Source organism: Streptopelia decaocto (assembly GCF_964273445.1).
Source record: "Streptopelia decaocto genome assembly, chromosome: 1".
Classification (NCBI taxonomy): domain Eukaryota; kingdom Metazoa; phylum Chordata; class Aves; order Columbiformes; family Columbidae; genus Streptopelia; species Streptopelia decaocto.
Window position 1 is genome coordinate 144,077,784 of NC_138663.1, and position 16,674 is coordinate 144,094,457.

General features: G+C 37.3%; 1 protein-coding gene across 1 annotated transcript in view; it reads left to right on the forward strand.

Annotated features, from left to right (window-relative positions):
- Nucleotides 1-16,674, forward strand: part of EIF5B (eukaryotic translation initiation factor 5B) — a 37,766-nt gene that overhangs the window by 4,100 nt on the left and 16,992 nt on the right. Inside the window, exons 2-8 of the mRNA XM_082075840.1 lie at nucleotides 10,184-10,309; nucleotides 10,413-10,497; nucleotides 10,886-11,528; nucleotides 11,993-12,219; nucleotides 12,407-12,557; nucleotides 14,135-14,230; nucleotides 15,358-15,450. Of these exons, the coding sequence (XP_081931966.1) occupies nucleotides 10,184-10,309; nucleotides 10,413-10,497; nucleotides 10,886-11,528; nucleotides 11,993-12,219; nucleotides 12,407-12,557; nucleotides 14,135-14,230; nucleotides 15,358-15,450 (1,421 nt within the window). The remainder of the gene's footprint in view (nucleotides 1-10,183; nucleotides 10,310-10,412; nucleotides 10,498-10,885; nucleotides 11,529-11,992; nucleotides 12,220-12,406; nucleotides 12,558-14,134; nucleotides 14,231-15,357; nucleotides 15,451-16,674) is intronic.

The window sequence follows — 16,674 nt, forward strand, 5'->3', positions numbered from 1 at the left end:
AACTGCTGCTGTATATTTGCAAGTAAGCGTGCTATATGCTGTGTGTTACAAATTATTTGCTGTCTGGAATACAGATCTTTCCCCTTGATGGTGTTAGTTTTATCCTGCGTTTCACCTCTTCTCCCAGCTTTAAGTCACCTTCCTCTTCTCTTAGTAGTTTCCCTTAGCTTCCAGTAGGTAGTCTTTAGGTGTGTTTATTCTTGTGCCCTTTAATATTGTGATCTATTGCCTAGGCATACCACTCTGATCATTCATGCACATTGCTTTAGAAGGTGCCAGCTGCGATTCTGCAGCCAAGAGTGAACACTGCTGCTAAAATAAGACTTACTGTGCTGTTACTGAAGCTATATATTGCTTTCTCTTCTGCAAATTAAATTGCTGGCATTGCCTACTAGCCATTATATTTGGCTTTTTTTTTATTAGTGTGTTAAGTAAAATCTTATTAATGTTGTGTAGGAAAATTTTGTGAAGGCTAGAAAGCCTACAAACACCTTTAGTTAAGAAACATTCTATACACCATAAAATTTACAATAACTACTTCTATCTGCTTCTCAAAAATATTTCCACAAGCAAAGCTTTCTGCAGTTATGCCAAGGAGAACAGCTGATGATAAACCTTGAAATCCATGTTTTGGAAATCTCATCTGGAAGATGCCAGGATTTTGTACTGAAAAATGGAGTAAAATAATGCAAAATAATTCCTTCATTACAGAAATTTATTGGCTTGTTCTTTGCAAATGTATATTTCTGTTCCCCACAAACCTATAGTTTTTAACACAGGCATTTCATATTTCTAAGGAATCTGGTTTTATACATTTGTTGTATTTTTTTTAAGCAAAACATCATTGTAAAAAGACTAAGGATCTTCATATATTTGCAGTAATGACAACATAAACCAAAAAGTACTGTAGTACTAAGTAGATTGTTAGAGGCAGCTTTTCTTGTCAAAAATCTTGATTCTTGTCATCTGTTACCTTCATGAAGGCTTCTAAACCTTATGTATAACTACAGTTTATGAAAGCTATGAAATAGTATATGGCAAGCCAGCAGGATTTGCAGAAACTGTTTTTTCAGTTCTCTGAAGATCACTGGAAAGCCTCTCTCAGAATAGAGTGGTTTATGGTAAGTTAAACTTTGCTATTGTTGTCAACACTCATAATATCAAGGCAGACAAGCTGGCAGCTCTACATACCTTTGCTGGTTTTAATTACATTAGTACTGTCATGTTTTTCTGACTGAACTCATGTGTATTGGCTGTACATTTTTTCTGTGCTGTTCATCACTTAAAAGCTGCCCAGGAGTGAAGGTTACAGTTCTGGGCAAAAACTCCAGTTTAGTAACTTCGAATGCTTGCATAATATTCCTTTTCCTCCTCCTTCTGACTCCCTCCACAAAAATAGCCCTCTAGACTGGTAGAGGAAATAATTTTTCTGCACACAAATTGTATGTGCAGATAATTATTCCAGTCATTAAGTCTGGCTTGCTAAAACAGTACAGTGCAGTCTGGTGGGTGTTCTGGTCTGAAACCAGTTGGTATCTTATAGAAGATGTGTGTTTTGATGATCCTAGTGTTTGCAGCGCTAATGACTTATTTCCATTTTTTTTTTTTCTTTTACTGTAGTCTAGTGGAGATTTTAAACATGAATCTACTATTTTAGCAGTGAAATATATTTCTTTATATGCATGCTATAAGATGAATTATAATTTTTAATCATAGTTAATGTATGTGGGCATCCTTTGCTCTTCAAGATTATAGACAATCTAAAGTGTATTTCATGCAGTGTTTTAAATGGTATTTTTGTGATGTATTTTGATTTTATACAATGAGAGTTACATAGGATATGGAATTATAGACACTGGACTTGGAGGTAATTTTTTTTTGTCATCTTTGTACTTTTTCTAAACAAACAAAACCCAGAAGAACTAGTTCAGGGAAGACCGAATGCTAATTCTTAGTGTTTCGTATTCTATGCTTTTAGTCATCTTGCTTTCTTGGGACATAAATACTTAAAGTGAACCTTGAAGAACTGCTTTCTTCTAGGGCTCTGTTTTGCCGGCTACTAGCCACAACAGAAGCTTTTTATCTTGAAGGGGTTTGCTATATCTTTGTTTGCATGGGAATTTTAGGTTGTGGTGAGGTTTTTGGTGTGTGTGGTGGTGGTGTTGTGTGTGGTGTGTTGTTTGTTGTTGTTTTTTGTTTTTTTTTTGTTTTTTTTTAACTGGGTTGTATAAAGGAGACTTTCTGTTTTTTCTAGAATCTGTTGGGGTTAAAAGTTATGTTTTCTGTGTCTTTTTCAGAAGGTTTCGCTTAGCTGATAGTTATTACATACTACTTTTTCCCCAGCCAAAGTTGAAGGAGAAGGCTTGACTCTTTATTATTAAAAACAGAATCATTGTCTTGAGAGCCCAAAGAAAAAGCAATTACCCTTTTATTCAAACTGTACTTCCTTGTTGTCTCATGTAATTAGGTAGCTTCACCAGCTTCCATCATCTTACTAGGGAAAAATAGTGAAGGTGTAGTTTCACATCACACTTAATTTGGTTGAGCTGTCAGATGTTTCAAACTGTGTGATCTTACTCTTGCTGTCCCCAATTCCACACTGTAACTGCTTCCATTGTGTTGGATTCAATACTTATAAGCTCACAGCACAACTCAGGTGTGCGACTTGATCTGCCAAAAAAGTGTTTTCTTCAAGGACTTGTGGCTGCAGGACTGTCTGAGCTGATGAGAGGGTAAAGTGTGGCTGGGAATGGGGAAGGAACTTGCTTCTTCCCTCCCCTGCTCCATAGTTTGAAGAGAAGCCAAGGAGGGGGGTGGCCTTTTTGGGTGGGCTGTGGTTGTGTGTGTGGGGTTTTTTGTTTAGCACTCTCAGCTGCAGTGGTGTGTTGGGTAGCCGGTGCTCACATGGACGCACCTTCACTTCTTGGGCTGAGGGAAGAGTGCCATTCATTCTTTCCTGAATTTCAAACTGTTTCAAGCATATGTGATTTAAACGTTTTCAGTAGGAAAAACAAGGTGGCTGCTTCTACTCTAAAAAGAAGTTTGTCATGTTCATGTTCTTTGATAGGTAAGAATGAGAAAAAGGCCACATCTTTGTTTTCATGTTTTGAATAGCCTTGCTGAGCCAGCAGATGCTTGCATGTTCAATTTCTTAACCCATTTAAAGAACCAGTTGGTGGTGTGTGGTTTGGAACAACTAAATAATTACTTCGAAAATCGTTTATGTTCTGTAGCATTTTAAACCAGTTGTTCTAAAAGAACTTTTTGTTAGAAGAGAGAATGCCAATTTATCTTAATACCTATGAGTAGAACCAACTACAAATATGTCATTTGGCACCGGTAATTTAACTAATCTTGGATAAGCTTGTATTTAGAAATGCATCCTTGTTGCTGGGTTTATGACCCACATATACAAGCGATGGGTAAGGTGCTCTACGGGAGTAATGGTAAAGAGCTGTCTAAAAGCATAAGTTTTACTTGATCTAAAACTATTGCAAAACCAAACACATGGAAACAGATGGTTCAGCTTCTTTTCAGTCTTTTTGAAGTTCAAGGGCTTTTTTTAACCAAAAGAAAATGACTTAATGACAGTGATGTTCCTTTGAAGGTGGTTAGAAGAGTTGGTGTCATGTAAATGATGAAATCTCTCCGAAGTTGCCTCAGCAAAAATGAGTCTTCTGATTATGCAGGAATGTGGGCAGCGAGTTCACAGGAGTGATGCAACTTTCCTGCTGTGTCCACTTAATGACTCTTCTGCCCCATGCACGAGAGAGGTTTTCTTTTTTAGTCTTTTTTTTTTTTTAATTTTACAGCATTTTCTGACACTTGAACTTCATCTTTACAGAGACAGCTTAAAACCAATCCTAACTGTTTCCACTGTAATTTCATAGAATCATTTCGTTGGAAGAGACCCTCAGGATCATCGGGCCCAACCATAACCTAACTCTAGCACTAAACCATGTCCCGAAGAACCTCATCTAAATGCCTTTTAAACACCTCTAGGGATGGTGACTCCACCAGTTCCCTGGGCAACCTGTTCCAATGCCTGACAACCCTTTCTGGGATGAATTTTTTCCTAATATCCAATCTAAACCTCCCCTGGTGCAACTTGAGGCCATTTTTTCTTGTCCTATCACCTCTTACTTGGGAGAAGAGACCAACACCATGCTACAACCTCCTTTCAGGTAGCTGCAGAGAGCGATAAGGTCTCCTGTCAGCCTCCTTTTGACTTAGCTTGTTATCTCAGTTACTGTAAGATGAAGGCAAGCTTTAGTAAGCATATTTGTGTCGGTCAGTGCAGTGGATCGAAAGGTGCTTGTAATCATTGAGTCTGTGTGTACCCTTTAATGTTAGTTTCAGCAGGAGAGTGTTATCCTCTTTACTTAGTTTGCAAAGCTGGATTTCCAGTAGTTAAAAGCTTGTTGTAATTTTAAGATGAATTCTTCCATTTATTTCTGCTGTTTCATTTAACTACTTTTAATAGAGCCAAATTGATATAAATGAGGGCAACCGAGCTCCCTTGCATATTGCTAATTAATCCCATTGCTCCACTCTTTCAGTTCATGTATGGATGAAGTTTTCTTTGCTCTATCTTACCTGCTGTCTGGTCAGGATGCCATCTTTGTCACAGATAGATGCACAGCGTCTGTTAATAATGAAGTTTTGCCCTGTGTTTGGGGATAAGTATTGTAGGTACTATAATAAGCGTCCTTAAAGTCATAATTGTATGTGGTCTTAGGAAAGAGGGTGAGGAAAACATGCATGTTTACTGGTGAACTTGCTAATATAATATGCATGTCTGTTATCAGAGACAGTCTGTGAAATACTGTTGGCGTCAGTTGGCGTGCAAGGCTGTCCTTCACTAGAACCTGCATGGAAGGCTGGAGGAGCTTGTTTGGTGAGGAAAGGCAGTTAGCATTTCAGCTGCAGAAGTTCACAGAGCAAGGAAAAATGTTCAAAGTCTATTCTTATTTCCATAGCTGTAGTACTGTCTTCTCTGCATTTGGCCTTGTTTTCTGGGGCAATGCCCAGGGAGCCTTTCAGATTTCCATGCCTAGGTTTATCTGTAACAGAGATTGTATTAAATGCACACTGGAAATCTGTAATGATTAATATATAATTGTGCCATACTTGAATTAATTTTTTGAACCTTACATATAAGAGAGAAGTGATAGATAATGAAAAAGTACTTGTAACTGTTCTGAAATACTTTGTTAGGAAGTTCTGATGTTTTTTATCTTATTTTAGAATTGTAAGTTTAAATCTTGATTTGGAGCATGACAGCTTCTGTTTTGGTGAGATGTACGCTAATTAACACCTGTAATATGCTAGACTACAGAAGAAAAGATAGAACTTCAAATTTAAAAAATACATCTTACTATTGTGCACAAGAGTTGGAAGCTATGCAACTTTACAATTTAAGCTTTTCTAAGCAAAATGGCAAAGCATGCCTTTAAAAGACTAAAGCAAACTCTAGTATGTGAAAACTAGGATTAATGTAAGTTTGCACATCTGTAAATCAAAGCTTATGTTAGGGTGAACTCTGGCCTCCTGCTGACTTGCACAGGGAATTTCTGGGTTCTGGTTGTTGCAAGCCATTGCATCAGAAAAAGAATGCTCCAACACCGTACTTCTTTCTCATGTCTAAAGAACACTCCCCACCCTCTCCTGCCCTCCCCCCCGCACCCCCCCAAAAAAAGGGCAAAAAAGTCCAACACCCTAAAGTATGTTCTACTTTAGTGTTTTTTCCAACAGATGCTATGTAATAACAGAGTGGTGGGGTTTTTTTGTTGCTCTGTGTGTGTGTTTGGTTTTTTTAACTGCAGTTCTAGTCCTAAATATTGTTTTCTTGCTGTACTAGCAAGAGAAACACTGTGGTGGTTTTTTTTTTTTTTTTTCCTACAGACCATGTGTCTATCAGTCACGAGGTTTTTCGACTTTTCTGACTCAATAGCTTGCAACTGTGTGGGGTCTTATAAGTAGGAGAGCTACTGGCCATCTTTTTACATTTGACTGAGCAGTGGTAGGTGACAGCTCTTCATGTATTTCCTAATTCTTCTTTATCTTCACACTGAAAACTTTTCATACTTTCTTTTATAGGCAGGATTTGGGATTGTAGCTTTATTTGTCACTGGGTTTGCTTAACATGTAACACCAGTAGCTTAGGCTGTGTTTTGGAGTGCTGCTTTCTGTTACTGGCCTGATTTGATGCTTTTATTGCATGAGAGATGTTTTTGAATTTCCTTTGTTGCCTGTGCCTGTCTTAATCTCGAAACGCTTACTTGGGATGATCTCGTTATATTTGATCCTGGTTTGGTTCAGAATGGTGTGCTAGCACAGCATTTAACTAGTGACACAGTGAATATTCAGGAATCTATTAATAAGTGGCTTTTCCTATGTAATGCAGATTTTCAGTGGACTATGCAGACAACTTGTACTGGAAACCTTTTTTGGCAAGAGAAGATTTCTTAATGTCATTTCTAGGACAGTAAGGTCCATATTTTTCAGTATAAAGTATGCGGATGTTTCTATATGCTTCTTTCGAAAAGCTTTGGTATATTTTGAAGCCCTATGTTGCTGCAGTCCTGTTTAAATGGCAGAAGGCAGTGAAATTGTGTAGGGGAAATGTGGAGCACTTTTTTTTTGATCAGTGATGCACTTCTAAAGAAAAATAATTTTGCTTGGTATCTGAAATGTCATCTCTGCATACTTGTTATTGATTACTGCCATCTCATTTAATTAGCTTGGCTGCTGTGTTTTGTCCTACTGTGCAGCTTTGCTCTGGATTAGGCACAGACCTCCATAGAGAAATGTCTGCAGCCATTTATAATGTTTTGAAAATCGCCTGTTTAGGTTTGAGTGAAGTACACACACCTAAGTCTTGCTGTAATTTACTGCATTGAAATGCTGTTCTAGCAATATCAGAACTCTTTTCAAATCTGGCAGCAAAAATAAGAAGCTGGATTCAAAAGTATGTGAACAAGAAAGGTGGCTCAGGCTTTACTTCTGAAGCAGAGACTCAAGAAAAATTAGGGAAATGACCCCTTCCAATGCTAATAGGAAGGCAGCTCTTCTGTTACGTATCTAAGCGCAGTGAGTTCCTTATGATGTATCTCCCATTAAGAGAATGGAGGAGGACACCTCAATCTTCTTTTCATCTTTCTCTTATTATGAAATACTAGTAGAATATTATTAGAGTTTTAAAAGTTAAGGAAGTTCAAGGTCAGTATGGAAATAAACTTAGCAATGGAAGCCAGTATTTCAATTCCCTGGCTTCCTGATGATATTATTGCCTTACAGTTGTTAAGAATTATAACTCTGTATTGCTGTATATACAAGTCCATGCCGCCTTAATTTTACTTTTTACTTCATTGAGGCTCCAGTGTTTGAAGCCTGCTGTGCCACTTCTTAGTACATGGAAGTGTAGTGGAAAGTATAGATTTGTCTGAAACAATTGACATTGGCAGTTGAAACCAAGTTTGGAAAGACTCTGATACTATATTTATGCCACTATTGGGACATCTGAACAGTCTTCATTATTATTCCTAAACTAATCTTGCTGGTAGGTGTTAAAGCTTAATGCCTGTGAATTATTTTTTTCAGTGTTTGATTTGAGAGAGTTTTCCCTTCCCCCACACCCCTGAATTTGATGTCTTCAAGGTTCAGTTGAAATTAATTGTTTTAAAAACAAACTCCTACCACCTTAAAGCCTGTATCTTGGAAAACATAAGGTACCATAACCTTCTTCTTTGCTAGTAGCATAAAAACATGTGTGTTATGTTTGGATAACTTTCTGCAAAGTTGCAATGTGAAAAGTCAGCCTTGAGAATACCCATATAAAATATAAGCTGTTTAAAGGCTTGGCTCCTTAATATCTGTACAGCAATCTTATTAAGATCCTTTAGAAGTGAAGGCACTACAGCCATGGAAGAAGTAGTAGCAGAGCTTATATTTTGGTCTCTTCAAACTATTTCAAGCTTGGATTTGACTCAGTCTTCTCCATTAATTCCTAGAGTAGGAGGAAGCAAGCAAGTGTGCTTAATAAACCGATAGCTGTGCTTAATGTAAAAAGAAAGGTGAGGTCCTATGTGTGGGCCTAGATGTAATATAGCTAGCCTGATGCTAGGGCTTTAACTCCAGGTGTAAAGATGATTGTTGACACTTTTATTGCAGCTGTCTATGCTACTCCTGGTGCACAGCCAGTTAAGCTGCTTTATAAAACCAGCTCTTAAAATTGCTGAAACATCAAGTCAGCTGTTCTTAAGGTGGGAATGGCCAAAAAGTTTATTCTTTCCTCTTGTGGGAGGTGGAGATTTGTTTAGAATTCTTGCATTAACTATTTGAGAGTTACATTTCTCTGAGAAATGTATTACTTACGTCAGCACATAAGAAGTACTACTGGGTGTATTCAAGGTGTGTTCTTCTCTTGACTAAAAGTATCTATCTCTGGTAATAAAGATGCTATGCAGTGAAGTGCTTCATTGTGCTGCTTTTTATTTTATTTGTACAGTCTATATAGAAGAAAATTTAAGATCCTAAAATACAGATCATCAGTCTTTTAAAAAAACAAGGAGTGCTTTGTTGCTTATTTGTGCTGTTGTCACATATAGACAGTGTTTGACTTGCTTATGCCAAATATTTTTGGATAAAATGAGTTTGTGAATGTCAGGATTCACTTACACTTGTAAAATGATTCTCTTGGTCCTCTCCTTTTGCAAAGAGAAATACAACTTAGACTTATTGAATTTTGGAACCTTTAAAGGTATAATTATTTGATTTTCTTTAATAATATTCAAGTTTTGAGTCTGTATATTGTCAAGGCTCTGGTAGTTTAGAATTGACTGGTATCTTTGGAAGAAATTTATTTCCCTTATTCTCTGGATGTGGATTCAGGTAGTTGGTGGGTCAGCCTGTGGCTGATTGTCCTGTGTGGGTGGTGAGGATTGAGACAGTGAGACTGAAACAAAGAACAGTTTTTTGCCTATGTATCTAAGAGGGAGTTAGATGAGATATTAATAGCATCTTGATTAATCGGGTTTTGTAACAGCAAGCTGTGATAAAACTAGCATCCTAATATTTACTACTTTAATAGACCAGTTTTGGTCTGAGTACTGAATTTCTAAGTGTGAAGCAGGCAATAAGTAAGTCCCCTTTCTTAGAGTTGCATTGTGAGCATGATCAGGTGGAAAAACCTCTGGACACTAGACTTGGTCTTTGCTCATTTGTTGAGGTATGAGTCAAGAAGAGTGTGCATCTGGGTTACACCTATTGATGAAGGACAGGAAAAAAGCCACTTGTGCTTAGTTGCAGATGAGCGGTTATTTGTAGTAAGAAAAGAAAATCCTTTTGAAAGACAAACTTGATATCATGAGATGTAATGATCATATTTCAGATGTCTAGTGAAACTTCTTTTGCCTTTCTTTAAGCCTGGGAGAGGTAACACTAAGACAAGTGGTGGAAAAGATTGTTTGCCAACTGCACTGGTATTTTTTTATCTGCTCTAGGGTCTGGCCCTGGGATGAATTGTTTTCCTCCATGTGAATTCTAGCCTTGAAAGATAGTGGTAAAACTTTTCAGTCTGATGGCAAAACATAGGAAATCGTTGTCATACATTAGAAGCTGTGAAGAACTTCCACTTATTTGCTAAGTAAAAATACAGTAGGTTTTTTGTTTGCTAAGGGGTGTGTAAAGGAGCAGGTAAGTGCTTCTGACTATAATTTCCTGGTTACTAAATTGCAAGATTTCTTCTCTTTATGCTTCGTTTTTACACTTTCATTGTGGGGGCTGCTTTTCATCAGTGGCACTTACTGTGATTTGAAGGGCTAAACACTTTATATTTTGGAGGAACAAAGTGAAACAGTTTGGTTATGTTCTTCCAAGAAGTTTCATCAAATCTGGCATCTAAACTTTTAAAGTCAGTGTTGCAAGAACTGAACATGTTTTACTGTTGCACCTCCTTTCAAGCAAACAACGTGCATGAAGGTTTTTCCTTTTTTCTCCTACTGTGTGGAATAAGGTAATAGTGCTTAATGGTTTGTTAAATGTGTTTTTTGCCCCGGCATCACTTATGTTTTGTGATTGATTTTACATTTTGAGACTTTTGTTTGTTTTATGCAGATGGCTTCTACTTATGTAAACTGAACGTTTGAACTCTTGATAACCCTGCTTTCCTTTTGCGTTTTAGTGCAAAAGATGATATTGATATTGATGCCCTTGCTGCTGAAATAGAAGGTGCAGGAGCTGCAAAGGAGCAAGAGCCTCAGAAATCCAAAGGCAAAAAGAAAAAAGATAAGAAGAAACAGGATTTTGAGTAAGTTTGTGTGGTTGGTGGTGTGTTTTTCCTATTTGTATTATTTTATTCCATTATACAAAATCTCATTTACTTAAGTACCATAACTTCTTTCCTGTTTTAGTGAAGATGATATCCTGAAGGAGCTGGAAGAACTCTCAATAGAGGCGCAAGGAGGGAAAGTTGACAGGGAACCTTCTACAGGAAAGGTGAACACTGAGAGGGAAGTGGGCTATTTGATAGGAAATAGTTGAAATACTAGACACTCCTGTCACAGAAAAGTTCTAGTGTTGCAGTGAAGTTGGAGATCCTGTGTGAAATGTGCAGTTAGCATGTATTTTTAATTGTACTCTATCATATTTGCATAGTAAAGTAAATTGTGAAAGATTTTACCAGAAGCCATGTTATCATACTGATAATTATTCAAAGCCAATCAGAATACATTTGTGGGATGAGGTATAGTACACTCAGCAGGAACAGTTACTGCTTTCAGACTTTGTCTTCAATAAGTTTTTCTTGACATCTCTTAATGCTGCTACTTACCTCACACTAGCAACTAATTTTTCATGGCTGATTATTGAATTGGTTACTTAACAGGTTGAAAATGACAATGAAGAAAGCTTATCAAAACAAGATAAAAAAAGAAAAGGAAAGAGTAAAAAAGCCAATCTCGAAAATGACTATGACAGTGAGGAAGTGGAAGATAAAGATAAAAAATCCAAAAAAACTCAGAAGGCGAAACAAGACATGCTTTCTGGCAGCGATGATGATGATCATGAGACACAGCTTAAGAAAAGCAAAGGGAAAACTCAGAAGTCAAATAAAAAGCACGATCTATTGGAAGAAGATGAAACTAACATTAAGAAAAGCAAAGAGCGTGCAGTGTCTTCTGGTGAAAGTGGCGATGAATCAGATGAGGTCTCCCAGTCTAGAAAAGGACAAAAGAAAACCCAAAAACCAAAGTCTACTGCTGCCGAAAGTGGGGATGATGAAGTAGAACCTTCATTCAAAGTAAAAACAGTGGCTCAAAAGAAGGCAGAAAAAAAAGAACGTGAAAGGAAAAAACGTGAGGAGGAAAAAGCCAAACTGAGGAAGCAGAAAGAGAAGGAAGAATTAGAAGGTGGTAAAGAACCAGCAAAAGCGAAGGAAGCTCCAAAAAAAGCTGAAGAGAAGGCTTCTCCTGAAGTCATGGCAACCCCTGGCCCTGGGGAAAAAGGAGAGACCCCTGCAGGAGCAGAAGGTTTGTTACATAGTTTCTAAAACTATAAACACTGTAGTTTTTATAAGAAGGCCAAAGAGTTGGAAGGCAGTGAGGGTGACTTGCTGCTTTATTCTGCATCAAGAATACCAGATATTTGGTAGGCTTATCTGCCTCTTTCTGCTGGCTATTTTTTCTGGCCTGTAGTTTATTCAGGTACATGGGAAAACAAAAGCCAGATGGTGAATTCTCATTACAGTATGTGCTTACAATTCTGTATTGCAAACATACTTTTTCACTTTGCAGTTACTCTGTTACTTTAAGACTTCAGGCCTTGACTATGTAACTTAAGAGACAGCTTTGCTTTTTTTCATTATGAAGTGCTTATGTAGTAGACAGCCAGTGTTCCTTGTTTGGTGTTATTTGTTATATTTGAAACTTTAATTGTATTTAGACTATCTTTAAAACTTCTGGGATCTTTGAATGTATGCCTTCTCTTTCTGTAGCTGATGACAATGAGGGGGACAAAAAGAAAAAAGACAAGAAAAAAAAGAAAGGTGAGAAAGAAGAAAAAGAGAAAGAAAAAGAGAAGAAAAAGGGTCCCAGTAAAGCCACGGTTAAAGCTATGCAAGAGGCCTTGGCTAGAATGAAAGAGGAGGAGGAAAGGGCAAGAAGAGAGGAGGAAGAACGCATAAGACGACTGGAGGAACTAGAAGCGAAGCGCAAAGAGGAGGTACCGTGTATCTTAATCTCTGATAGAATATGGGAGAGGGTAATCTTTAACCTTTACCCTTGCTGGTGGAGTTGGTGGATTAGTCCTTGATATTTCCTGTCAATAGAGTATACATTTGACCAGCTTTTGTGTAAAGCATGCTTTAAAATTTCTGTGTGTTTTTTAACCTTTTTTTTTTTTTTTCTAGGAACGATTAGAGCAAGAGAGGAAGGAAAGAAAGAAACAGAAGGAAAAAGAGAGGAAGGAGCGTTTGAAGAAGGAGGGAAAACTTTTAACAAAAACTCAACGAGAAGCCCGAGCCAGAGCAGAGGCTACTCTTAAACTACTCCAAGCTCAGGGTAAGTAGTAAAGTGTAATGTAATAATAATAAAATTAATACTCCTTAGTGCTCTGTGGTGTTTTTTTTTTTTTTTTCTGTCTGGAGCTAGGAGGGCAAATAGTGAGTAATTCCATGTAAAGCTGGTATGGTGTTCAGGAAGGCAGTGTGTGTGGCATCCTCAATTTTTTAAGTACTTTTGAATGTCTTCATATTTTCATGGTATGCTTTAAATATCCAATCTTTTCCACTTGCAGTTTAAAGATGTTAGTTATGGAACTTGTGAAAAATCATTTTTTTTCCATTGCTTAGTCCGAAGGCCAGGAGAAGCAGGTAGGCTGTGCTGCAAGTCTTGTAAGACCAGTGATCTGGATCCTCTTGGATTAATTACTGTGGTAGCTTAAGCAAGTGCATTGTTTTGTCTCAAGGTAGCTAATGCACAGGAACATATCCTCTCGCTTTGGCTGCAGGAGAAGGGTATAGAGGAGCTTTCCTGCTTTTCCATCAAATATAATCTGTTTCCATTGCAGTGTATTTTAAGCCCATGTCCAAATTTGTTCCTGGTAACTTGTTTGTAGCTAAGGAAAGAAATGAATTCGAGTGCTAAGTATCCTTCTTTTTGTATTTGTAGAGAATGCTATCTGACACTTTGCTAGGTAAGGGTAGGACTGTGTAGCTTGTATAATGTTTGGACCTCTTAAACACATACAAAGGCCATTTCTCTTCAGTGGTTGCTGTAGTTATTAGAATTCTTCTATTTGTTTGCTGCCACAACCAGTTTTTTGTCATATCTACACTGTTAATCACACAGTACCTGAAGGAATTTTGAGTGTTTCGGAAGTTGCGTCAGTAATTAAATTATTAACTCGTCTTTGCACCAAACTTCTGTTTTTAATTGAATCCCATCCAGCATTACAGGGCTATCTTTCTGCTGAGTTGAAGATGAAGCTGATTAAATGTACCTGGCATTATTTTAGTATGTAAAAACATCTATGTTGCTAAAAAAGGCACCAACCAACCAAAAAAAACCCAAACCAACCACCCAAAAAAACCTAACCAAACAAAAAATCCCCAAACAAATCCATAACAAAACCAAAACACAAAAACCCTAACACTGAGCAAAAGGGAAAACAACCTTAAGCCTTTAAGAAGAGCTGTGCTTCTTAACTACTCCAGGTTGTCTGAAACTGGGATGACTGGCAGACTGTTTTTAAGTGAGTTTTAGCTTAGCAGACTTTAAATTGATATACACTTGTTAAATTTGAGGTATATTTGGTCATGAAATCCCATGCAAGTATGTGATAGCTTCAAACCTGGAGTCTTAGAGTCAGATTGTGGTGTTTTTTTTTCTTTTTTTTTCCCCCTTACCTTTTATTAATAGTAATATAACTTCTTTTTGAGAGCGTTCAGAGTATCTGAAGAATTATACTTTGCTCAAGTTTTGCAGCTTTTGAAAATTAGACTTTCTAAAAAGATAAAATATGCATTGAACCTGTTTTTCACTCCACCTCGCAACTATGGCAAATTTGTTCTCATTTAAACCAAGGCTTATGTTTAGTAATTATTCACCTAGATTTTCTTTCTAACAATTTTTTGCAGGTGTTGAAGTGCCATCCAAAGACTCAGTGCCAAAGAAGAGGCCAATATATGAAGACAAAAAGAAAAAGAAGCAGCAGCAGACAGAAAATAAAGAAGGTGTGGTTTGCATATAGGGATACTTAATAGATTAGTCACATTTCCCGAAGTGTTTGTGGAATCAATCAGATAATTCTAAACTAATTGCACTTCAGGCTGACTCTCAGGTTCTTTTGACACCCCTGCCCCCACATTCAAGTGCTGATGCATTAAGATCCTAAAGCTGTTATATTTTTTCCTAACCTGCGTATTTTCTTTAGAATTTCTAAATGTTTGAGACATACAGAATGGCTGCCTAGGAACGTGAGGTTGAATGCTTTGTCTGCATATGTAGGTTAAATGTGAGGTAGTGCAAGTAATAATGACTTGTAATTAGGTCTAAGTTGATGTCCCAGGATGAAAGGGGATTGATCCTAGTGTTAGTACATTTAAGTTGGAGACAGGTTTTTTTCTTGTATCTAAAAAACAGTTTTCAGTTTCCCAAATGTGAATAGTTCAGAGAGCTGGCATTTTTGAAAACATAGAATTTATTGCACTAGTTAGACACTGAATGTGTCAGAATTCTTTACTTTTGTGCTTTGTGGCTTTCTTGTGGAAGGGTTACTGTAGCTCTTCTCAAGACTGTCTTAGTTTAAAAATGCCAAAACCTCCTTTCATTAGTTTTTCGTTATTTAGATCTTTGGTGTTTTATGTGGTTTGTTGTTGGTTTTTGTGTGTTTTTTGTTTGCTTATTTTTTACATTTGACATGAGTTAATTTGGCTACTTGCCACTTAAGGAATGTGTGTAAAGAATCGAGAATGGTGCTAATCTATCTGAATTGTGTCAGTGTGGGTTTTTTAATATGGGGAACAGTAGAGCAAGAATGGGTAATTTATTAGTATTACTTAATTTTCTCTTTTCTTTTAAAGAAAGGGAGGTTTTTTAATGTTGAAAAGCAATGGTAATCCTCTTGGCCAATAACTGACCTATCACATAAATCTATTTAACTACTTAGAAAGCCAAATGTTTTTCAAATAAGCTACATGCTCTTTGTTTTAGCTCACTAAGTGGGAGTTTAGTTCATTTGGTGTTATGTAAATTCAGATTTTGTTTACTTGTAACAGCACAGCTTAAAAATAGAACTTCAATGTGAAGGTGTTTGTCTAAGTTGCTTTGCACTTTGGAAGAGCAATTTGCTTTCTTGCAGTTTCAGAAAGTGTGGAGGTAACTTCCCCAGCTGAAGACGCTGTGGAACTGGAAGCACCAGTAAAAGAAGAGATTCCTCTTCCAGTAGAGCCTGGTTAGTAGTAATGCTAATAAACTTAAACATGTAAGACTGTGTGGCTGTACTGCATGGTACCTTGTTTGTGGGATGGGGGCTGAATGGCCATCCTTTCTTGAGGTAGTTGTTTTGTTTTCTTTCCTTTTCCTAAGGGAGGAACTGATGAAATTTTATGGAATAAAAAGACATGAAGCTTCAAAATGAGAATGTAAAGGTCCCTTATACTGGGTGAACTCGATTGTCTTAAGCAGCTGTCTTAAATAAGCATATTCAGTGGCACCCTTGACTTTTCATTTGCTTTCTAAAAGGCTTTTTGTCACTGGTTAGGTGGGGGTAGGGAGGGAATATGCTGCTTCTGGTATTGATACTGCAATATTCACAGTGATCGCGTTCTTGATTCCAAATGTTTTGCTTTCACAAGTGTGGAATGCAGTGGGTATGGGTTAGGTCGTGAAACTGCCTCACAAGTGATTGTTGCCCTCATTTTTGCCTACACATAGTACTTGTTTTGGCAAAATTACATTGTACTGGACTTCTTCCTCAGCAAGGAGGCTGTTTCAGTTTTGACTCTTATTCTTAAGTCAGACAAATACAAAATTTCCAGCAGTTTGAAGACAAAGCTGAATGTGTACTCTAATTCTAGCTTGACTTATTTCTTTAAGGAGCAGTTCCATTGCCATGAAAAAGGAGGGCTCACTGGCAGAACATTAGTTCCGAGTTGATATTCTAGCAGTCTGGAAGTGAAATAAAGAGCTGAAATTTCAAAGTACTCCATGTGTTGTAACATGGATATTGTTTAATGCCTCTTCCATTTGTCTGTTACTAAGAGCTGCAGTCCCTTCATATATCTGACTGAATTCCTGCTGGAATTAATATATTTAATGCTTCTGGAATCCATGGTGTAATTACATTATGTCACCTGGAGTCTTAAAATAGCACTTCTAATAGACAATTTATTATTTTCCTGCTAATTAAAATGAATACTGTAACCCAAGTTGTTTTCTTGTTTCTCTGTTACTTTGTTACACATGGCTAACTGTTAATTCAGCATCTCCTCTCATGGTTGTGGTAGAGGTTTGTGTGGTGGGCGTTATGCAGGCACTTGCATGAGATACAGACAGGAACTAGATGTGTAGCTCAGCTGTGTCTTCCAAAACTATGTTTTACTAGGCAAAGATGCGAGCACTAGAAGATTTATTTATTGATTGATTGATTTGATTGAGGAGAGAACCCTGAAGGTTA